At 41.6% G+C, this 25,120-nt stretch overlaps 1 protein-coding gene across 1 annotated transcript in view; it reads right to left on the bottom strand.

Moving 5' to 3' along the window:
* BLNK (B cell linker) overlaps positions 1 to 25,120 on the bottom strand; it is a 100,162-nt gene that overhangs the window by 24,694 nt on the left and 50,348 nt on the right. Inside the window, exons 4-10 of the mRNA XM_087702257.1 lie at positions 14,113 to 14,178; positions 9,517 to 9,573; positions 6,031 to 6,080; positions 5,649 to 5,686; positions 5,051 to 5,207; positions 2,802 to 2,950; positions 1,218 to 1,308 (exon numbers count right to left, since the gene is read on the bottom strand). Coding sequence (XP_087558383.1) covers positions 1,218 to 1,308; positions 2,802 to 2,950; positions 5,051 to 5,207; positions 5,649 to 5,686; positions 6,031 to 6,080; positions 9,517 to 9,573; positions 14,113 to 14,178 — 608 coding nt within the window. The remainder of the gene's footprint in view (positions 1 to 1,217; positions 1,309 to 2,801; positions 2,951 to 5,050; positions 5,208 to 5,648; positions 5,687 to 6,030; positions 6,081 to 9,516; positions 9,574 to 14,112; positions 14,179 to 25,120) is intronic.

The following is a 25,120-nucleotide window of genomic DNA, read 5'->3' as shown; positions in this document are numbered from 1 at the left end:
CTACTTTCTTCCTTCCTCCTCTCCTTTCCCTTCCTTCTTCCCTTACCTTTCTCCTACTCCTGCTCTTCCTCTTCCCCTTCCTACCCTCTCTCCTTCCTTTTCTCTCCTTTCCATCCTCCCCTCCTTACCTCTTTCTTTTCACCCTCTCTCCCTTCTCTACTTTCTTCCTTCCTCTTCTCCTTCCCCTTCCTTCTTCCCTTACCTCTCCTTTGCTCCTGCTCTTCCTCTTTCCCTTCCTACTCTTTCTCCTTCCTTTTCTCTCCCTTCCATCCTCCTTTCCTTTCCCTTTCCCACTCCCTCCCTTCTCTACTTTCCGCCTTCCTCCTCTCCTTCCCCTTCCTTCTTCCCGTACCTTTCTCCTACTCCTGCTCTTCCCCTTTCTACCCTCTCTCCTCCTCTTTCTCTCCTTTCCATCCTCCCCTCCTTACCTCTTTCTTCTTTCCCCCGTCTTCCTTTCACACTCTCCTCCTCTCTCCCTTTCTTTTTCCTATTGTTGTTGGTGTGTCTATTTTAAATCTCAATTTATGTCTCCTTGGGATGGTATTTCCGCCAACCCAGACATAATTTAGTATCATTCCTTATTCCCTTACTTTTGCTAACCTGTACGGGTGCATTTTGAAGGATGTGTAGGTAGGTGCTATGAATTTGTGCTCCATAAAACACTTTTTAAACGTCTGAGCTGGCTGGAGAATTCTGGGAGTTGAAGTCCACAAGTCTTAAAGTTGCCAACTTTGGGAACCACTGCCCTAGAGCAATATTTTTCAAACTTGGCAACATTAAGATCCCTGAAACTCAACTCCCAGAATTCCTCAACTGCATGGGGAATTCTGAGATTTAAAGCCTACACATTTTAAAGCTTGAAAAACACTACCCGACAGCAGAATATGTTACATACAGAACAATGAAAGTAATATGCCTGCCAAATCCTAAGAAGTATCTTTTAAAAAGTTGTCAAGATTCTAGTTCTCACTGTTTTTATGTCTCATGGAAGCTATTTTTTTTAAAACTTGGCCCTAATTCTTTACCCAGTCTTCCACTCTCCCTTTTCCTTGCCTTCTCATAAGAAAAGGAAAACTTAATATGGATTCAAAACTCTGATAACACGTTTTTTTTTTTAAAATACCCCCCTGTGTATATTTCACATATTTCAGTCAATGCCCTAGTCACATCCCTGTCTTTCTGAAGTTGCAAAGAAAATCATCCAAAAAAACCCTTACGTTTTTCAGATTGCGAAGTGCTTTCTTCTGTGGGTTCTATATAATTGTCTTCATCATCTTCATCATCATCAACAGGTACAACATAATCTGCCTACAAGAAAATGCAGCCATGACTTAATATTTGCATGTTTATTTATTATAAGGCAGACAAATGATTTCTTCTCTACGTTCAGTAAAGTTTTACGCATCTCCAAAAGAGCCATGATGGTGCAAATGGTGAGAATGCAGCATGTCAGGCTAACTCTGCTCGCTGCCAGGAGTTCAATTCCTTTGATCCCGACTGGCTCAAGGCTGACTCAGCCTTCCATCCTTCTGAGGTCAGTAAAATGAGGACACAGATTGCTGGGGACAATACATTGACTCTGTAAAGCGCTTAGAAAGGGCTGTAAAGCACTGTGAAGCGGTATATAAGTCTAAGTGCTATTGCTAATGTTTCAACTTTTAAAATAAATGGAACTTGAGCCGAGGTGGCGCAGTGATTAGGGTGCAGTATTGCAGGCCACTTCAGCTGACTGTTATCTGCAGTTCGGCGGTTCAAATCTCACCGGCTCAAGGTTGACTCAGCCTTCCATCCTTCCGAGGTGAGTAAAATGAGGACCCAGACTGTGGGGGCAATTTGCTGACTCAATTTGCTAAAAATTTGTAAACTGCTTAGAGAGGGCTGAAAGCCCTAGGAAGCGGTATATAAGTCTAACTGCTATTGCTATTGCTATTGCTATTGCTATTGCTATTGCTATTGCTATTGCTATTGCTATTGCTAGATAGATAGATAGATAGATAGATAGATAGATAGATAGATAGATAGATAGATGATAGATAGATAGATAGATAGATAGATAGATAGATAGATAGATAGACAGACAGACAGACAGATAGATAGATAAGAGCTGGGGTGGCACAGGGGTTAGGGTGCAGTACTGCAGGCCACTTTAGCTGACTGTTATCTGCAGTTCGGCTGTTCAAAACTCACCGGCTCAAGGTTGACTCAGCCTTCCATCCTTCCGAGGTGGGTGAAATGAGGACCCGGATTGTTGTTGGGGGCAATATGCTGACTCTGTAAACCGCTTAGAGAGGGCTGGAAGCCCTATGAAGCGGTATATAAGTCTAACTGCTATTGCTATTGCTAACTTAATAGTGTCCATTTTCTGACTCATCCAGGCAACCAAGTTTTGACCATCTTGTCAAAAGCACTACTAGTTAATCTCATATGGAAAGGATCTATTTCCCTCTTGAGATCTCATAGTGAGACACGCTTCTATCAGTGAATCCTGGTCAGCATATGGCCGTGCGAAATAAAGCTTTTGAATGAACTAAAAAGCGGCCCCCACTGTCAGCTTAGGAAGCCAGATTAACACCAGATGCTTCCACACTGCCACATTCTTGTGCCTGGGAAAGAAAGAGGGGTGGTGGATTTAGTAGAGGGGGATGTAGTTAGATAAAATAGCATTCTTCTTTTCTGTCAAGGTCAGGGTGTTTCTGCATCTGGAGGAGGAGTGGATCAGTGGTGGGCTTCAAAAATTGTTCGGACCCTCGGGGGGAAAAGGAGTAATAAAAAAAAAAGGGAATAAAAATGGGGAAGGTCACCTCATCATCCATTCGCTTGGGAGGAAGTTTAGGCTTCTGAACAGCAGGGGGCAGTAGCGGTAAAGTGGCTGGTTTCTTGGATAGAGACGCCGATTGGTTTGGCGGAATAGACGAGGGCCACGTCTTCTGATTGCTAGCTACTTTGTCGTCTGTGAAGAAGAAGAAAAATTGCATGTAATGTTAAATAAATAATGCATTGTTTATTCCATTTTTCGTGCAGTTGCATTTCCTTGGAATGGAGCCCTACTCAAGTGTAACAGGTTCTGTAGCACCGACGAACATAGGAATTTGTTTCGGACTGCAAGAGAAAGTCTGTATCACATTAAGCGCTGTGGTGGAATTCAATTTTTTTGTTTTGTTACTACGGGTTCTGTGGGCGTGGCTTGGTGGGCGTGGCAAGGGAAGGATATTGCAAAAAAAATCTCCATTTTTCTCCCCACTCCTGGGGGAAGGATACTGCAAAATCCCCATTCCCACCCCACTCCAGAGGTGGCATTTGCCAGTTCTCCAAACTACTCAAAATTTCCGCTACTCAGAACCTGAGGAGCCGATGTGGCGCAATGGTTAGGAGTGCAGTACTGCAGGCCACTTCAGCTGACTGCTATCTGCAGTTCGGCGGTTCAAATCTCACCGGCTCAGGGTTGACTCAGCCTTCCATCCTTCCGAGGTGGGTGAAATGAGGACCCAGACTGTGGGGGCGATGCGCTGACTCTGTAAACCGCTTAGAGAGGGCTGAAAGCCCTATGAAGCGGTATATAAGTCTAACTGCTATTGCTATTGCTATCTATATATTTTAAAAAATGGACTGCTATCTATCTATCTATCTATCTATCTATCTATCTATCTATCTATCTATCTATCTATCTATCTATCTATCTATCCTATCTATCTATCTATCTATCTATCATCTATCTATCATCTATCTATTTATCTATCTATCTCTATCCATCTGTCTGTCTGTCTGTCTGTCTGTCTGTCTGTCTATCTATCTATCTATCTATCTATCTATCTATCCATCCATCCATCCATCCATCCATCCATCCATCCATCCATCCATCCATCCATCCATCCATCCATCCATCCATATCTCTTATCTATCTATCTATCAGTGGTTACGGTGCAGTACTGCAGGCCACTTCAGCTGACTGCTATCTGCAGTTCGGCGGTTCTAATCTCACCGGCTCAAGGTTGACTCAGCCTTCCATCCTTCCGAGGTGGGTGAAATGAGGACCCAGACTGTGGGGGCAATATATGCTGACTCTGTAAACCGCTTAGAGAGGGCTGAAAGCCCTATGAAGCGGTATATAAGTCTAACTGCTATTGCTATAATTTCACCCCTGGTTAAATGATTATACGCAAGAGAAAAGCAAGTTTATTTCTTCAGAGGACTTGAGACTGCATTAAAAAAACAGTTCCTTTTCAATTGTGAAAGTCAGTGGAGTTTTGAGGGGGGTTTATTCTTCCATTTGTCGTAATGTCTACCTTATGTAGCTGGAGCTTTCTGGCTCCTGGACTTCATCTCTGTCAACAGGAAGGTTGGTTCAACAGCTGGTTTGTTATTTGGTACATGACATGCAAGAGGAGGCAAGGACACAGATGTTCGTTGGGTGAAGTGAAATCAAAAGTTTTTAACTTCCCTTTTGTATGGAATGGAGACGATAGGATTTTTCGTGCTATATGACCTATGGCAGGGGTCTCCAACCTTGGCAACTTTAAGACTTGTGGACTTCAACTCCCAGAATTCCTCAGCTAGCTGGCTGAGGAATTCTGGGAGTTGAAGTCCACAAGTCTTAAAATTACCATGGTTGGAGACCTCTGATCTATGATGGTTTGGAGAAGTAATTTGGCCCCTTGTTTTTAAGCACATTGATGTTGGTGGTTTTGAAGATGATCAAGCTTTTTTTTCCCCCCGGTCTGGGAAGTGGAAACTGTGGTCTCTATATACTAAATGAGATTAGTTTCCTTAAAGATGTTAAATACATTTGAGTTTCCTACTCGTTGGCAATTTGATTTAAGAACATCGGATTATTCAAAACTATTTCTAATTATCACAGCAAAACTCCATCAAATACCACTTATATTGCTTGACGTAGACCATGGGTCTTTGTTAAAGCTATCCAGAAAGTTTCACAAGGATATCTGAAGTTATGCTATTAGACAACAAAAACACAAGTTACTTTGCTGGAATTATAATATACTATCAACTCTTTATCTTGAGGAACAGGGAGCGTGGGGCATAATGCGCATACCTGCATAGACACCCTGAGCGCATGAGAATGGTATTGGGATCATCTTCGGCTCATGTTCACTTGGAGGAGGCTCATAGCTATCATCACAGTTCTCTTCCGTGGGGACCACGTACATCTCAGAATCCGAGTGGTGATCTGGATTTTCATAATCGCTGTCCTGGAAGAAGAAGGTTGTGAATCTCTTAGGAAACCGCGAGTTGCGACTTTTAAAGAACGGTTCAGTATATGATGAGCTATGAGTTTCAACAGCTAAAAGAATCCCTTATTTTAATGACACCCAAATATCACCTAAAGTCCCATAATTTTGGGCCCTACACATAGATTGTAATGATTGTTTTCAGATGGGAATGGTCAACCATATTCTAACTGGGTGACAGGCCATTGCATCCATTCCTAGACGGTGGGGTGCTAGCAGAAGTATTTCGGCTTACAACAGAGATCATGGCTTGCATACAATAGCATGAACCTGTTAGGATAAAACTGGGTTTTGGTAGTCCTTGTAGCATCTTGGCCCAAAAGATCTTTGGGACAGCTTCTCTCTTGGTTTTGATGACCCTTGCTGATGCCCTGGAGATATGTGAGCGGGGAAGAAACTTACGAAGTCATCTGACCACTGTTCTTCTTCTTCTGTACGGTCTAAGATAAAAATTAGAATTAACTGGTTACTCTAAATATTTAAGCAGTCACTTGAGCAAAATGTCCAAGACAAATTTTCTCATCTCTACTCCAGTTCTATAATAAAGTTAGGATTACATAGAATAGAATAGAATAGAATTTTATTATTTGTATGCCGCCCTTTCCTGATTAGTAAATGAAGAAGCGACTGACATAAGGACTGCCTCCCACCCTACTTGACGTGATGCTTGGTGACGGTGATGATGGTGGTACACATGCCGCCATCTTGAATCCCAAACCACTGATTTACATGCCCGCATCGATCCTAAAATCTAATAACAGTGTTAATAATGTCAAGTCCATACCTGGAACATAATCAACTGGTGGTATGCTTGGAGGTGGTTTACTTGTTAACCTGTGGATGAGGGGGGGAAAAGTGTCATTTGTCATTTTTCTATATAATTATGGGATGGCAACAGTTGGCACCGGAGCAGAAACTCTACAACTACAGGAAGCCAGTAACGAAAGACCCATGCAGCTGACACGAATTCTAAGACTAAGCAACACAAACACGGTAACGCAAAAGAATCTTCGCTTTCAGTCAGTTCTTGAAAATATATACATGTGTATATATATATATATATATATATCCAGACATGGCTAATTCTGTGGAAAAGACAATTAACAGACAGTTGCAGATATAAGGGAAGCAGGTTGCTGGTTAGTCATAAAGCTACAGAATATGCAGTCTGTGCGATGCAAAATAGAAGATGGACCTTGTATTGTTAACAGGATGTGAGTAGGCTTCAGAACTTCTTGGTATTTTAAAAAAAGGAAAGGATCCTTCATTTCAACCAGTATTTTGTAGTTGAAAAAAAATGGCCTGTATGGCTTTGTTTTCTAATTCTACTGAGCTTCACAAAGACTCGAGGGCCACTTCTGATTCCTTCCATCACACAAAAACCTTCTATTCGTTTATGTAAATCTGATCAGAGCTAGGAGCTCATGTTGTAAGTCATTTGTCAAATGTCCTGGTGAGATCATGGTTTCGTAGCCAAGATTGCTCCAACCCTTCCCAAAAATCTCATTCATGGCTTTTTAAATGCCATTTTATCCACAGTTATCCATTGTAACCTTGGCTGGTCTTGGAAAGGCCAACTCGGTTGTATAGGAGCATGGCAAGACCACAAGGGACATCCACAAGGGTAGGTGATGCTGGGCAATTATGGCATTTCAAATGCTCTAAAAATAATAATAGAATTTAATGCCTGGACGTTAATTTTTAAGAACAATTATCAGAGAAGGTAGCAGCATTTAGCTGACTTTAAAAAACCTGAACAGGGTCAGACCTTGTCGATATTTGGATGGGGGAATAAGAGACTTCCACCAAGAAGTCCCACAGAAGATCAAGGGGGATGGCTGAGTTGGGAAACTGAAACAAAGCATCCCATTCTTTTCTTATTGTTGGCCAAGAACAACCCCCCCCCCACACAAAAAACCCTAAACAAAGAAAGAACATCTCCATCAGGAGTGGCATTCACTTACCTTCCCTACCGGTTCTCAAATTCTGTGCATGTGCTATTGGCAAAAAAAGGGGCCTAAATGGGATGCCATAGAGCCAGGGCAAGGGGGCGGGGCCCGTGACCCAACAAATGCGTGCACGACAAAAGCGCACCGACAAAACTGCGGTGCTAAAACCGCGACGTCATCAATGCGCCGACAACAGCGCGCCGACAGAAGCGCGATTTAAGTTAAGGTAAGGGTCAGGGTCAGGTTTAGGGTTAGGTTTAGGGTTAGGTTTAGGGTTAGGTTTAGGGTTAGGTTTAGGGTTAGGTTTAGGTTTAGGGTTAGGGTTAGGTTTAGGGTTAGGGTTAGGTTTAGGGTTAGGGTTAGGGTTAGGTTTAGGGTTAGGTTTAGGGTTAGGGTTAGGTTTAGGGTTAGGTTTAGGGTTAGGTTTAGGGTTAGGTTTAGGGTTAGGGTTAGGTTTAGGGTTAGGTTTAGGGTTAGGTTTAGAGCGCGCTTCTGTCGGCGCGCTGTTGTCGGCGCGCTTCAGCGCCCATTCGTCGGCGTGGTTTAGAACTCGCGGTTTTGTCACCGCGGTTTAGTCGGGCGCCCTTTTGTCGGGCGCCCTTTTTGGCAGGGCCACCCGCGATTTCCGCTACCAGTTCCGGCGAACCGGTCCAAACTGGTAGAATACCACTTCTGGTATCCATGGAGTCACCGAAATTCCATCTTTCCTCAGGGAAGCTTTTACCTAGATTTCACGCAAGCATCTTTTCTTTTCCACTGACGTTATTCACTACCTTGAGGACATCAGATAGGGGGGAAAAAAGGAAACTGTTTCTGAAATAAGGCTTTCAAAGCACTTTTCAAGATCTCCTCGGCAAGAACGAATGAGAATGATGCCAACAGCCTAAGGCACCAGGAAACCAACAGCAACAACAACAACAAAAAACCTTCTCATTTTGCCCTCCTGCTTGTGGGTTTTATTCTCCCAGAGCTACACAGAAGTTCCTTGTAAAGGACACAAGAAAGATGATTATTGGAGCAGCAAAGCATTTTTGACAGGGTCCGCGTCTCCCAGATTCAAGAAACCTACTCAAAACCAGGATCTAAATTCAAAACCAAGAAAGGACGAGCATTTGCCGATGAGAAATTTAATAGCGGAATTACCAATTAATTTAAAATATTAAAACTGCAAGAATTTGAATCCAAACTATGGCATGAAAGCCTGAAAAACTTGTTTTTTTTTTAAATAAGAGTCTCAACTGGAAAGTACTTCTAAGATTGGGGTGGGGAGAAAGGAGGTCAGATTTAATAACAGCAACTGCTATGCAATAGCAATAGCAATAGCAGTAAGACTTATATACCGCTTCATAGGGCTCTCAGCCCTCTCTAAGCGGGTTACAGAGTCAGCATATTGCCCACAACAATCCGGGTCCTCATTTTACCCACCTTGGAAGGATGGAAGGCTGAGTCAACCTTTGAGCCGGTGAGATTTGAACAGCCGAACTGCAGAACTAGCAGTCAGCTGAAGTAGCCTGCAGTGCTGCATTTAACCACTGCGCCACCTCGGCTCTCTGCAAACATTGTGGCTGGTGGCCCAGTGGGAAAATCAGGGCCACCAAAAATCAGCGTTTTTGCTCTACTACCGTCGTCGTATTCCGGCAGTAAAATCGGCGAATTATTTGGAAGTAACAAAATTCTGATTGGGAGGAACTTCCTGTGCATTGTTTGCCTCTTTCCTACACTGTGTTAAGGTACTTGGCCATTCTAAGCATCTCTTATCTGGGAGGAAACCATATCAAACTCCATGAGGTTTTTCTTCGGTGTAGACCAGGGATGGCAAACTTTTTCGGCACCGAGTGTCGAAAAGGGAGCACTTTATATGTGCTCGTCTGGGCCACGATCAGGAAGAGGAGGTTCATAGTACATGAATGTGCTGTGTCACCCATTCCTCTTCTGGGTTTCTGACGTGCTTGCACATGTGCCGAGCAGCTGGCTGGCCCACATGCCCACACTGGAAAATGGAAAACCAGCAAAGGCCAGCTGATCATTGCGTGCACATGCGTGCCAGAAACTCGGAAGAGGATCAATGTAGTTCTCATCAGTTTAAAGAGCTTTCCAAACGGGAAAAAAAAAAGTTTCTGCACTCTGCAAACCTCTGAAAAACAGCCCCATTTTCCCCCCAAATAAAAGGCATGAATAGCCTTGGGGGGGGCTTGCTTGCTCCTGGGGGGTGGGGGGAGAAAAGAGCAAAAACAACAACAACAACAACATCACACTGAAAGCAGGCAACAGGACATCATGCTAAAACAACCAGCGGCTTGTGCAATGCTAAATGTCCATACCGATCCCATGTATTTTTTCCAGTTTTGCATATTAAGGCCACTTGTTCGTTTTGGAACCTAAACATCGACAGGAGAAAAGGGATAAAGAAAACAGTGTTTCTCAAGCAGGTTAGATTTGTGTGCTTATAAAGGCTTTTAGCATCAATTTCTATTGTTTTATTGTTTCTATTCTATTGTTTTAATAAATGGAATTGCCTAAGACAGTGTTTCTCAACCTTGGCAACTTGAAGATGTCCGGACTTCAACTCCCAGAATTCCCCAGCCAGCGAATGCTGGCTGGGGAATTCTGGGAGTTGAAATCCGGACATCTTCAAGTTGCCAAGGTTGAGAAACACTGGCCTAAGACATGCACACCACCAATACTGTTGTATTATCTCAAAACAAACAAATAGTTTAACGTTCAGCTCAGTTAGAGAAGGGGTGTCCCAACCTTCTTGGCAACTTTTAAGAATTCTGGGACTTGAAGTCAACAAGTCTTAAAGTTGCCAAGATCGTGTGCAACCTGAATTACAGTAGATTTTTCAGTATACTCAGGGACTCTCTAGACAGAGAGATATTCCATATTATGTCACCAGTTCCCCTTTTGTGTTCAGCTCTGTTGCAATTTATGGCCTCCTTTTTGATGCCATTTCCTCTCTCTTTACAAGGTTCACCTCGTTTCCCTATCTGAGCTCAGCAAAGGGAACTATCTGGGCCTTCTTAAGACGTGATGGGCTGCTGTGGTCATCAAATGGAATGATCAAGAAATGGTGATTCATTCTTAGGATTTAAGGGGCACTTGGTTGCCCCAGCAAACGTCCATCTTCCTTTTCTCCTCTCCTTTTTATTTCCAAAAGTCAAAATCTTTGGACTGGCCATTGAATTGTGGTTTATTCTGATACATTGCCTGCAGGCTTGATATTTTATTTCTGCCAGTTGCTCTTCTTTGAGATGTCATCTTGTTGACAGAAGGCTGGTCATACAGCTTTTTATATTTATTTATGCATTAATCAAATCGATAATAGCTGCCCATCTCATCAAAAAATGACTCTGGGAGGTGCGCAATAATAACACGTCCATTAACCAGCCAAACTTCTAAACTCTGAGAATATTGTCATATTATCAATAAGACTTTTGATGTCCTTACATTGTGCCTAAGGGAGAAAATACACATCAAGTACAGCTTCGTATAGTAGGAAAGCTACTACATCTTGCCCTTGGCTGCAGGAAGCCAAATATACTAGTGTAAACTTGTCATCCCCTTCTCAACCCAAGACAATCCCATTGGCAGAAGACCTGTCCTGATGTGACTGGGCCTTCTTGTTTCCGATATAAAAACCAGGCATTGTTTTCCCTGTTTTGAGTCAACACAGACTCCCTTTTGCTGTTTACCAAATGACAGACACCTGAACTAGTCACCTGAGAATACCTCGTGCATCAAAGCCACAACACAACAGAGAATTGCAGAAGTTCAGCAAAAACTGAATTCAGGCTAATTCAACGGAGCCTTCCTTGAAGAGTTCATATGTTGTTGCAAGTCAACCCAAAAAATAGGGGACAATTTCGACAACAATCTGTGAGGCTGAGGGGACCTTTGTCATCTTCCCACAGGGCAATGATACCTCGGAAGGCTCAACGTTATTGGGGTAGTGACGTTTTATATCTGTTGTTCAAGGTCATAATATGTGAGGTGGTGAATCTTTTGTTCTGTCAAGCACAATCTTTTCTCAATGATAGTTCCACTGAGTCCCACATGATAAGTCAAATCTAAGTATATCTTCCCTATCTCTTTGATGTCCTTTGTTGGCTACCTCCGAAGAGGCCTTTATCAAAAGGCTGAACTGATTTCTCTCCTTAGAGAATCGGAGAGTTGCGGATTTTCTGGCAGTAGTGTGCCTTTTCTCTTCAAACAACTGCGTGTCACAGATGGGCAAGAGAGATAGCACATCGCTCGCACGCAAACATTTCACAACAAGTCCTAATCAACTGCCAGGAAAAAAAAAAGCATTTCGTGGGGCTGAGTAACACTATCTTCAGATAGACAGAAACATTCCTTTCCTCGTTAAAACCCCAGGAGAAAAAAAAATTCTCCTGCTTGGCAACTGGATTTAAGAAAAAAACTTCGCCTGAATAACAAGGGACACAATAGGATTGGGCCGCATTTCATTTCTCAAATGTTCTTTGTTGTTAGTTGCGAAGTCGTGTCCGACCCATCGCAACCTTATGGACAACGTTCCTCCAGGCCTTCCTGTCCTCTACCATCCTCTGGAGTCCATTTAAGCTCACGCCGACTGCTTCGGAGACTCCATCCAGCCAACTCAATCTCTGTCGTCCCTTTCTTCTTCTTTTGCCCTCAATCGTTCCCAGCATGAGGCTCTTCTCCAGGGAGTCTTTCCTTCTCATTAGGTGGCCAAAGTATTTGAGTTTCATCTCCAGGATCTGGCCTTCTAAAGAGCAGTCAGGGTTGATCTCCTCTAGGACTCAACGGTTTGATCGCCTTGCAGTCCAAGGGACTCAATGCAGGAGTCTTCTCCAGCATTGTAGTTCAAAGGCCTCAATTCTTTGGCTTCCTTCCTTCTCATTAGGTGGCCAAAGTCTTTGAGTTTCCTCTTCAGGATCTGGCCTTCTAAAGAGCAGTCAGGGTTGATCTCCTCTAGGACTGAACGGTTTGATCACCTTGCAGTCCAAGGGACTCAATGCAGGAGTCTTCTCCAGCACCAGAGCTCAAAGGCCTCAATTCTTTGGCGCTCAGCCTTTCTTGTGGTCCAACCTTCACAGCCATCCATTGCAACTACAATGTTCTTTAGAGTGTGCAAAACACAACATTGCAGACCTCCTTCCCAGGAATGCGCTCTGAAGCAGCCTTTTGGGTGAAATTCGAAACGCCACAGAATCCTAACAAGCATTTCTTCAAAGTCCAACTCCTTCAGAAGGCAGGAGAGAGTTCTTATGACCCCCACGGACCGACGAGAAGGAGCTGCAGAGTGCATTGAACACAGGAACACCCCCCCGCTTTCCCCCACCCCCAATTAGAGCCTAGGAGAAGCAGAGGCCTTTAAAGGCCTTGAGGGATTCAGGTTTGGGTTTTCGAAAGGAAATTTCTGGAGGGAAATAGAAATTAATCGGGAAGGATTCTTGTTCTGGAGCATTTTTCTGTAGATAACCTATATTTAGGCAACTGTTTCAAGGATAAATATAAACTTAAAAGTACACACAGCAGAGGTGTGTGGAAAATGGCTGCTAGAAGAACTGCTGTAAGATCTCTGAAGGAGGGAAAGCAATTGTGTTTGTTTTGTTTTATCATGCTGGTTGCAACAGAAGCAGACAAGTTGACGGTACCCTACCAGATGACAAAGGCAGCAGTTTCAACGCAGATGTCGAAACTTTATCCATTCAGAGGAACGTTGTGCAATGATTGAGACAGAAACGCAGATCTTCACAGATTGGATATCATGATACTATAGAACGGAATAATCACTGGTCTGAAATGCTCCCCTCGATGTGGGTTGCATCGTAGAGACGGGCTGGATTCACGTTAAATCCTAGTTTGAATGACTAAATTAGGCAGAACTAAATTGGTTCAAACAATTTGCCGATTCCAAATACACAAAACGGCTTTATTCCTTAGGTAGATTTTGCAATTCTCCACATTGCCCCTTAAAGCGGGGGGGGGGGGGGGGGGGAGGGAGGGGAGGATTTGCTGTGAATACCAGCCATTCTTATTTAAGGAAAAAGAGAGGAATGCGTTTAGAGATAGCACCTGAAACAGGGACGTGCGGTGAGGTTTATGACTGGTGAGGCAATAGCAGCAGCAATAGCAGTTAGACTTATATACCGCTTCATAGGGCTTTCAGCCCTCTCTAAGCGGTTTACAGAGTCAGCATATCGCCCCCAACAACAATCCAGAGAGGGATCCAAGTTCTCTGTGTGTGTGTGTCTGTTTGAGAGAGGGGGGAGGGAGGGAGAGAGGGAGGAAGGAGGGGGAGGGAGAAGAAAAAAAATGGGAAAACTTATTTTGCAACGGGGGAAAAATGCTGTCGCTTTAAATCGGAACTGAGCATGCCTGGCTGTGGAATTCTGGGAGTTGAAGTCCACAAGCCTAAAAAGCTGCCTCACCAGCCATAAAACTCACCGCACGTCACTGACGGAGACTATATATTGAACCTATGGTGTAGATTTGTGTCCACCAGATGTTACTGAACTACAATTCCCAGCTTCACGCACCATAAGGGATGCTAGCAATGTGTGAAAGTTCCAAAACCTAGTTGAGATTTCCCTAACAAGGGTGATGACCTTATATATGCATAACTTTTTCTATACAAAAAGAATGGCTTCTTAATTCTTGGTGACGACTCAGCTGTTTAAGATGTTAGAACACAGCTTATATGCATGTTATCAAAACAGATTCTAAACAGTTGGTTGGATAAGACAAGAGCATCAAGAAAAATCTTTTGTATTTGATGTACAGATTACACTAACCAGAAATGTTGTGGAGGCAAGCCCAGTTGAACATAAAAAAAGAATATATAGATACATTTGACATAATTACAGAGAATAAGCATCAAAATCAAAGAGAACAATAATTCCACATGTGGATTGCTCGTTTCCATAACTTACTTTTTGAACTTGCTCATTATTCCACTATCATTTTTCTTGATATCATGCACTATTTTTTGAAGTTGCCTATTTGAAAGAAAATGGTAAGAATTACTACCAGGTTACACCATTTGTTACATTAGAATACATACTACAACATGCTGAAATAAGGCAATGGCGAACCTCTTTCATACTGTTACCAAGAAATGCCATAAATCTGTCCACTGAGCTGACGAAAAGCTGAGCATGACTTCTGACATCTTTATCTTTTTACTCCCAACATCATCAACAACTAAAATGTTAACATTTGCCATTGTATTTTAATGTCTTTAAAGTACTTATCTTCCTAGTGAATCTATTTATTGGGAAACGTTTGTGACTCAGTGTCATGAAAGCATAGCACAAAATCTGACATTCGACAGAAGACATTGAGGAACTTCCTAGAAAGAGAATGTACAATTATATAAGTAAATTATTATAAGACCTGTGGTGGCGCAGTGTTTAGAATGCTAAACACTACTCAATGTACTGCAGGGCTAACTCAATGCTCACTGCCAGAAGTTCGATTCTTTCTATCCTGACTGGCTCAAGGTTGACTCAAGAAGGGCAATATTATTATTATTATTATTATTATTATTATTATTATTATTATTATTATTATTAGGTATTATACAATTGTATCACAGCGGCCAGTTGTTTCGCCGGATTTGGCATTGGTTACTAGTCGGGCCCCACCCAGGGGCCTAGGACGTTGTAACGTATTTTTGTAATATGCGTGCAGATCCAAGCAGTGCAGCTTTTTGCATTTGACTGATGGTGATTTTGTCAATTTTTAACTGTTTCAAATGTAATTCCAGTGCTTTTGGAATAGCACCCAGTGTGCCAATTACCACTGGAATTACCACTGCTGGTTTGTGCCATAGTCGTTGAATTTCGATTTTTAAGTCCTCGTATTTTGCGATTTTTTCATGTTCCTTCTCGTCGACCCTGCTATCACCTAGTATTGCGATGTCTATGATTGTGACCTTATTTTTCTCAACCAGTGTGATGTCTGGTGTATTACGCGCCAGTATTTTGTCGGTTTGTATGCGGAAATCCCACAAGATCTTGACCATCTGATTTTCGGTGACTTTCTCAGGCTGATGTTCCCACCAGTTTGTTGCTGTTTTAATATTATAATTTTTGCACAAATTCCAATGGATCATTTGTGCTACTGAATTGTGCCGCAATTTATAATCAGTCTGCGTGATTTTTTTTACAGCAGCTGAGTATGTGATCAACAGTTTCATCAGCTTCTTTGCAAAGTCTGCATTTGGCATCATCAGAGGATTATTATTATTATTATTGCAACAACAGAATTGTTTCACAGCGGCCAGTTGTTTCGCCGGATTTGGCATTGGTTACTAGTCGGGCCCCACCCAGGGGCCTAGGACGTCGTAACGTATTTTCGTAATATGCGTGCAGATCCAAGCAGTGCGGCTTTTTGCATTTGACTGATGGTGATTTTGTCAATTTTTAACTGTTTTAAATGTAATTCCAAATAAAAAGAAATCTAGGGATCTCACTAGGCCACATGGGGAGTGCGAAATATCTACCAGCTTCAAGGTTTGCTCCATGACTGTAAAAAGGAATAAATTTGCTGTATTTGGTGAAAGAGAAAGTGCTATGCAGCTGTATTTATTTTGGTTGGCTGGTTTTTTTAGTTTTGTATAAATAGGTATTCAGGTGAACCTTTTTCACCTGATTATAGCTTATGAATAGTGGGTGGGCCTTGCAGGTTCCAAACAATTCCTACAAATGCCCTAAAATATTGTGTTTTGATTTATTTACTGATTTAATTTAATTACTCCAAGATACTTGTAGAATCATAGAATGCATTAACCATTTAGGGCCGGGGTGTCAAACTCACGGCATCACATTGTCGTCATGTGATATATCACAACTTTTCCCCCTTCGCTAAATTTGGGGTGGGCGTGACCAGTATGTGACGCATCCAGCCCATGGACCGCGTGTTCGACACCCCTGTTATAGGGAACTGTTGTGACTCAGCAGATGTCTGCTGTGAGTCTTTTCGGGATACAAGATTCATTATGCAGCTGGGGCTTGTTAGGGGCAGATTTGGAGATAAAAGGACGGATGCTGCCATGCCCTAGTGGCAGGAGTCAACGTTCCTTCGTGCGTTCCTTGTTTGGTACAGCATTGCTCGATCATCAGTTGTGATTTATGGAAGATACACTTGGATAAGTGCTTTGGTGTTTCATGTAACCCTGATTCGTGGAGACTTTGGAAGAAGTGCATTGCTTGTAAGAGTTGTTTTGTATTCTGTTATCTGCTTGAAAGAGACTGTATTTCTGTTATTTTTGGGCTCGAAGCCAGTTTGAACTGAGAACTGATAAAGAAAGTTCCCTTTAAGTTTAATTGTCTTGCCGTTTGTTACGAGCCGTGAAGGGGGGACAGAACAGGGAACCTACTCATTGTCTTAAACTACACCATCCATGCAGATGTCCATTCAACAGAGGGTTGCAGGAGGCCATGGCAGCCGAAAACGGAGCTTGGGAGTGCGTATTTGCTGCTAGGGTGATGACAGGCGCCCCTGATAGGGGTGACAATGAGCTGGCCATGCCCCCCCCCGAGGTCAAACACAACCCTGATATGGTCCTCAATGAAATCCAGTTTGACACCTCTAGAAGTTTATGTTATCTGACTCCTCTCACCACTCCTCACAGAGAATAATTTCCAGAATTTATCATACTAATAAGGTAAACAATAATACTTTATTAAGACTTTTCTCACTCAAAAGCCCGTTTAGTAAAAACTGGAAGATGAAGAGTTGATAACAGTCATTTTCACTCAGCTTTAGGAAGAAGGCAGTAGGAAACTGCAGTTCTGCAGTTCGGCGGTTCAAATCTCACCGGCTCAAAGGTTGACTCAGCCTTCCATCCTTCCAAGGTGGGTAAAATGAGGACCCGGATTGTTGTTGGCGGCGATATGCTGACTCTGTAAACCGCTTAGAGAGGGCTGAAAGCCCTATGAAGCGGTATATAAGTCTAACTGCTATTGCTATTGCTAAACCACTTCTGAAAACTACAATCTAGGTCAGGGAAGTGCCAGGACTTTAAATATAATGAATCAAAGACATACGCAAAAGATATTTTGCTCCTTAGGTCGTTATAGCTGATTTTATGTTCAACAGAAGCAATTTCTGCAATTCTCAAATAATATAAATTTGTAAAACCCGTGATGGCCAGGTGGTTGTGATTGCCACTTTGATAATATCACCCATCAGTTTAAAGGGATCAGAGCACGGAATTCAATACCCTTTCCCACAGAAACAGTGGAACCGGTTTTTCAAGTTGACATAACTTCACCACAAAATACTTTGAATAGTTGTGTGAAGGGATGTTAGTGACTGATCACTGACAAATGTACATTATCATGGTCAGAAAATGTTAGAGAGCATTATATCAGATTTCCCCAAATGGTCACATGTTGAAACTGCAATCTCACAATATACACCTCCTTGATTTTCTTAGGAAACAAACCCAGAATATTTAAAAAGGAAATCAATAGAAAATCTTCTGCCTATAGGCGTTTGAGGTATTGATGATATTTACCTACAATCCTTTTTATCTGAAGGGAAGAATTCTAGTTTTGGATTATTTTTTTACAAATCTAAAAATGTTGGGTAGTCTGAATAGCAGTTAGACTTATATACCGCTTCATAGGGCTTTCAGCCCTCTCTAAGCGGTTTACAGAGTCAGCATATCGCTCCCCACAGTCTGGGTCCTCATTTTACCCATCTCGGAAGGATGGAAGGCTGAGTCAACCTTGAGACGGTGAGATTAGAACCGCTGAACTGCAGATAACAGTCAGCTGAAGTGGCCTGCAGTACTGCACTCTAACTACGCCACCTCGGCTCTTTTTAGTTTGGAGACCCCTGGTTTAAAATTATCTAAAAGAACAATAACTGTCTAAAATTAAAATTGGCAAGAGTATAAAAGAAGGAACAATGGAAACAATTATGATAACATGTATGTTTGTGTGAAATATTAATTGATGGTATGACTTATTAAGTGCAATTATCTGAGATTGTATGATACAATGAATATAAATTAAATATATGTCTCAGAGTGGTTTATAAACCCAGCCGTTATAAAACAAATGTATCAGAAAAAGGAGAAAAACAAAGACGGAAAGAAGATAGGACACAGTTCAGAAGAAATATTTTTTTCTGGATTTTCTGTTTAATAGAAAGTTTTGATCAACTATATGTCATTAAGTCGATGTCCACTATGAGTGATCACATTTTTCCCCCCAGGAATAATTGCATATACTTTGGGTTATTGGTGTGACAAATTGAGCCAATTAAAACTTTTTCCTAATTATAAGTGTTTAGAAACCGAACGTTCCAATGACTTCAAATAACCTTCTTAATCACGCATTTTTCGAAGAGAAAGAAGTCTTGTCAAAAAGGAATAACAGAAAAACTTTAAAAATTAATTCTGCCAGCTTTAACCTCTGATTGAAAACTGACACTTCAAGTGATTAATTGCTTAGCTTAATTGGCAAAGTTGATAGAGCTGTCAATCTGCATTTTTAGTGATACACTTTCTTTGATCGGCTAAATTAGTGGAAAAAAGGCATTCAAAGAATTTTTAAAAAGCAATGGGCTTCTGTACAATTATTCAAGAGGGAAAAGGACAAAGTAGTAGTGGAATTCTGTAGAATTTCTTCTGCTGATTGAGCGCGTGAGGGCCTACCACTCCTAAATAATCAACCATTGACTTGCAGGTTGTTCTAAATAGAACAACGTATTGAATATTGAAGAATATTCAATACGTTGACTACGTTATTTCAAACGTCTGTAAAATGTGTAGATTGTGTCAAATTATGACATTATAGACAATCTTAGAGTCAAATTATACAACATCAAAAAGACAGCTCTAGCAATATCTCCCATTTCCGAAGCGGTAGTATAAGATAGTTTAAGATAAGAGGATTTCATTCCTGGTCCGTGGCCATAGCCTGTGGCCACAAAAGATATTTAAAGAGGGTCCATGGCAGTGGTGGGTTTCAAAAATTGTTCGAACCTACTCTGTGGGCATGCCCTCCTTTGTGGGAGTGGCTTGCCACCCATGTGACCGGATAGGAGTGGCTTGCCGCCCATGTGACTGGATGGGAGTGGCTTGCCGCCCAACTGACCGGATATGAAGATGCCGACGACACTTGTCAGAACCACCTTAAATTACCCCACACACAGCACTGGGCATGCATGAGAATATGATGTAAACTTGTTTTTTAAAAGGCATCTTTGGTTTGCGTTAAAACAACTTCAACACACGCAATGTTCTGATTGCGCCACAAACGCAGTAGTCATCCTTGCCTTTCACAGAGGCACTGAGTTTTATAAATAGGAGCATGATAGTGTAGAATAATCATATCCAAGGACCAGTGGTGGGTTTCAAAAAATGTTTGGAACCTCTTCTGTAGGTGTGGCCTGCTTTCCGGGTCCACTGGTGGAACCTCTTCTAACCGGTTCGGTAGATTTGACGAACCCGTTCTACTGAATAGGTGTGAACTGGTAGGAACCCACCTCTGGTCCATGGTGAAGAAAAGGTTGAGAACCATTTCTGTAACGCATTTCCTCTACATCTCTCCTTTGGCGCATCATTCATCAGAATGTTGCCATCCAATTGACCTTATTCCACTGTTTCAAATCTTTAGATTAACAAAGAGCGTAATCTTTATACTGTTGCTATTTTTTTAAAAAAAACTTGAACCTTTGAGCTGGGGACACCCAAGATAAGACTTCCTCTTCCAAAGCAGAGATCATCTTGGGAGGTTTATTTTCGTAGCAGTCATTCGCTTGGTTGCAACTTGAAGTCGATATTTCTCTGTGGTTGCATCACGTCTGGGGAACTTCCCAATGCACTACCGGGAATGCCATCTGCAATTGCTTTTAAGCCAGCTTTAAAATGTATCTGTGATAGCCGAATGGCTTATTTTATTTTTTTAAAAAACATCTGCAAAGTGAGGATTGATTTAAATAGGTTTTAAAACTATTTATATGTCTTGCATGCTATTATTATTAGATTTTTTTGCAGGACTGTGTACTGATAGGTGGCGTTCTGACCCAGCTCCTCAAACATGCCAAACCTTGTGATGTCCATTCAAAAGATTATTCCTTTATTACAGTGTTTCTCAACCTTAGTGACTTTAAGTCCTGTGGACTTCAACTCCCAGAATCCCCCAGCCAGCACAGCTGTGCTGGCTGGGGGATTCTGGGAGTTGAAGTCCACAGGACTTAAAGTCACAGAAGTTGAGAAACACTGCTTTATTAGGAATGTTGGCTTCCCCGGCAAAAAGCTTATCTCGCAGGCTAACAAGTCCGTCCGGAAGTTGAATAGTTATCTGCCACGCCTATTCATCTCCGCCCCCTGCCTTTTATCCCCAGAGTTAAGGTTAGCAGCGGTGGCTCTTCCTTCCCCAGAATCACCTCACGGCTTTCCACTGCTCTCTCTTTCTCTGCCTTCTGTGCAGCTGTGCATCAGGCACTGGGCCCAGCTGTTCCTCCTCTTCCTCATCAGTCTCCTCCTGGGGGCTGTTGACTCTCCATCTGAGTACTGATGGACAGCCCAGGATTGATCTATCTATCATCTATCTATCTATCTATCTATCTATCTATCTATCTATCTATCTATCTATCTATCTATCTATCATCTATCTATCCTCTATCTATCTATCTATCTATCTATCTATCTATCTATCTATCTATCTATCTATCATCTATCTATCTATCTATCTATCTATCTATCTATCTATCTATCATCTATCTATCTATCTATCATCTATCTATCTATCTATCTATCTATCTATCTATCTATCCTCTATCTATCTATCTATCTATCTATCTATCTATCTATCTATCATCTATCTATCTATCTATCTATCTATCTATCATCTATCATCTATCATCTATCTATCTATCTATCTATCTATCTATCTATCTATCTATCTATCTATCTATCATCTATCATCTATCTATCTATCTATCTATCTATCTATCTATCTATCATCTATCATCTATCTATCTATCTATCATCTATCTATCTATCTATCTATCTATCTATCTATCTATCTATCTATCTATCTATCTATCTATCTATCTATCATCTATCATCTATCTATCTATCTATCTAACTATCCTCTATCTATCTATCCTCTATCTATCTATCTATCTATCTATCTATCTATCTATCTATCTATCTATCTATCATCTATCTATCTATCTATCTATCTATCTATGTATCTATCTATCTATCATCTATCTATCTATCTATCTATCTATCTATCTATCTATCATCTATCATCTATCTATCTATCTATCTATCTATCTATCTATCTATCTATCTATCTATCTATCTATCTATCTATCATCTCTCTCCCTCTCTCTCTCTCTCTCTCTGCCATCTCCATGAGTACTCAGGTTGCCTCGGAGGTGGGTTAGCAATAGCAATAGCAGTTAGACTTATATACCGCTTCATAGGGCTTTCAGCCCTCTCTAAGCGGTTTACAGAGTCAGCATATCGCCCCCAGAGTCTGGGTCCTCATTTCACCCACCTCGGAAGGATGGAAGGCTGAGTCAACCTTGAGCCGGTGAGATTTGAACCGCCGAACTGCTGGTAACAGTCAGCTGAAGTGGCCTGCAGCACTGCACCCTAACCATTGCGCCACCTCGGCTCTTTTAATATATAAAACACTTGTACTCTGCTATGCAGAAAGTTTCCCCACCAAGGCAAAAATGAACGTGATTAATTTTTTTAAAAAAAGTTATCCTTGACAACCAGACATTAAGAAAATGGCAGCAATTAAAAAAATATAGACAAAAATAGATAAGTGAAATAATGATTTCAAACCCAAAGGAAGGTTTTCTGAGTTCAAATGATGCAAACTGAGCAGGATCTTCGGAGACTGCACAACTCAGGAAATGGAAATGGTCTCCTAACCAAGCCACACAATTAAACTGTGACCTAACCACTTTCTTCAGAGGCGAGAAATCCTTAAGGTTCGCGATGTCGTAAACCTTGAAAGAAGGAAACGTCGTCATGGCTAGCCTTGAGCGCTTCCTGTGAGATTCTGGCCTAACAAGACTTCAGATAAGCCTAGAGTTAATTTTTTACTCTTTGCTCTATCGCAGTGGTTCCCAAACTTGGCAACTTTAAGACTTGTGGACTTCAACTCCCAGAATTCTCCAGCCGGAGAATTCTGGGAGTTGAAGTCCACAAGTCTTAAAGTTGCCAAGTTTGGGAACCACTGCTCTATTGAGATATGGTTACTCAAGAGAACTTGAGAGTTTTCTTTGTAGATGACCTGCTATCAAGATCTTCTAAACAGATATATGTATACGCACAATGGTTATCTTTTGAGAGCTGAATGCCACTCTATTTCATTTTAGTGTATGTGGATTAGTTTTCATTTAAAGTGACACTAGAGTTTCTATCCTATCCTATCCTATCCTATCCTATCCTATCCTATCCTGTCCTGTCCTGTCCTATCCTATCCTAGCTTCTACTCTACTCTACTCTACTCTACTCTACTCTACTCTACTCTACTCTACTCTACTCTACTCTACTCTACTCTACCTACCCTATCCTACCCTAGCCTACTCTACTCTGTTCTACTCCACTCCACTCCACTCCACTCCACTCCACTCCACTCCACTCCACTCCACTCCACTCCACTCCACTCCACTCTACTCTACTCTACTCTACTCTACCCTACCCTATCCTACCTTACCCTACCCTACCCTACTCTACTCTGTTCTACTCCACTCTACTCCACTCTGGATTCTCTGACAGCGACCTGACACTTTTCTTTAGACATCCAATGGACCTAATGAGAAGCCTAACCGTTAATTATATCTAAATACCAGCGTCACCTACAAATATTTCCCGCTGTTTACATCTGTAAATACCTGAACGTTAAAACACAAGTTTATCATAAAAAAGTAGTACCAGGTAAGAAGATGCATATTGCAACTGTTCATCATCCCAAGGGTCCTCCAGAACCATTCAAATTTTGCTAGCTCCTGGAAGGCCATTACAGGCTGTGACAGAAAATAACTGCCATATTTTTCGGATTTTTCGGAGTATAAGACGCACCTTTTTCCCTCAAAAAAGAAGGTGGAAATCTGGGTGCATTTTATGCACTGAATACAGCATTTTTTTTTGCCTCCCAAAACCTCACCCCCTTCACCAAAATGGCCATGCATAGCTTGTAGGAGGCTTCCAGAGAGTTCCTGGGGGCTGGGGAGGGCAGAAATGAGTAAAAAACAGGTCTTTTTTGCTCATTTTTGCCCCCCCGCCCCCAGGAGCACTCTATAAGCCTCCTAAAGCAGTGGTGGGTTTCAAAAAAATTTGGAACCTACTCTGTGGGTGTGGCCTCCTTTGTGGGAGTGGCTTGCCGGCCATGTGATCTGGTGGGAGTTGCTTGCCGGCCATGTGTTTTCTCTCTCTCTCTCTCTCTCTCTCTCTCTCTCTCTCTCTCTCTCCTTCCTTTTCTCTCTCTGTCCTTTTTTTCTTTCATCTATCTCTCTCACTCTTTTTCTTTCTTTTTTCTTTCTTCCTTTCTTTCTCTTTCTCTCTCTCTCTCTCTCTCTCTCTCTCTCTGTGTCAGTCTGTCTGTCTGTGTGTGTGTGTGTGTGTGTGTGTGGCAGTGGTGATTTTCAAATTTTTTTGGAACTTCTTCTGTAGGTGTGGCCTGCTTTCCGGGTCCACTGGTGGAACCTCTTCTAACCGGTTCGGTAGATTTGACGAACTGGTTCTACCGAACTGGTAGGAACCCACCTCTGTCCTAAAGGCTATCCACGCCATTTTTTTTTTACAAAAAACGGTCCCGCTTTCGTGAAAAATGGGCTGTTTTTGGAAGGTCTGCAGAGCGCAAAAACTTTTTAAAAAATTGGTCTCTTCAAAAATCTTGGTGCGTCTTATACTCCGAAAAATATGGTATCTGTGAATCCATACCCACATACTGGGAGAATACTGCTAGAAATCAGTAAGAGATACTATGCATTGCACAGATTGTTTCTATGTAAAGAAGGCAGCCTTCAGTTTATTTAGAAGCCAAGACTTACAGAGTATTATTCTACCTTAAAACTAGCAATTTGAATTGCACTGGAAACTCAGTGCAACTCATAACACCAGTTGCGTATGGCTGCGATGACCGAATCACCAAAAAAGTGAGAAGCTGCATTTTGAACCCGTTGCAGTTTCTGAGTACTCTTCGAGGGAGAGTCCCTTGCAATGACCACTGTGGCAATCCAAGCACGTGGTGATACAAGCATGAATCACAGCTTTTGACTTTTTGCTTAAAAGGTTCCTGAACATACAGTTGTTTTTTTTTTTAAAAGTTTAGAATGGCAATTTTAAGTAGTTTTCAACCATTCAGATTTCAGTTCAGATTTTATGTGTTGTTATAAACTGCCAAGAAATCTCAGTCCAGCGGTATTGTAAGTTTTATGAATAAATGAATAACATTTGCTTGTGTCTGAGAAGGTAGTACAACTTACTCGGTTTCAATCTGATTTTTTTTTGCACGTTTAAAAATAAACCGTAACGAGACTAAAACTCAACTTATAATGACCTTGTTTCAGTATTTCATTTCTAATATTAACCCCATGGTAACACTACCTGCTATGGCAAGCAAAACTACAATCAACTTACAATTAGTCTTGTGACAGTCTACAGGAATAATTGGATGAAATGGTTTCCCATAACCACCTGCAAAAATTGTTAACTCTCTGCACCATATTTATATAATCTTCATCTTTCTGTATGAAGCCTCCTTCGCACCTCTCCCAGGCATTCTATTTTCTTCCATTAGGTCTGATTTAGAAAAGTTATTTTTATTTTTTATTGTTGTAAAAATTATAGAATGGTAAGAGTTGGAAGGTGCAATGATGTAGTTCGACCATATGAAAAGTTCAGGAAAACCAAATTAAACTTGTTCTAGGCAAACTTTTTCCCTGTTC

The sequence above is a fragment of the Thamnophis sirtalis genome, unplaced genomic scaffold, assembly GCF_051295495.1.
Source record: "Thamnophis sirtalis isolate CommonGarterSnake01/CBP01778 unplaced genomic scaffold, rThaSir2_p1.2 scaffold_15, whole genome shotgun sequence".
NCBI classification, from domain to species: Eukaryota; Metazoa; Chordata; class Lepidosauria; order Squamata; family Natricidae; genus Thamnophis; species Thamnophis sirtalis.
The sequence above is the reverse complement of the archived record's forward strand: the minus strand, read 5'-3'. Positions and strand labels throughout refer to the sequence as shown.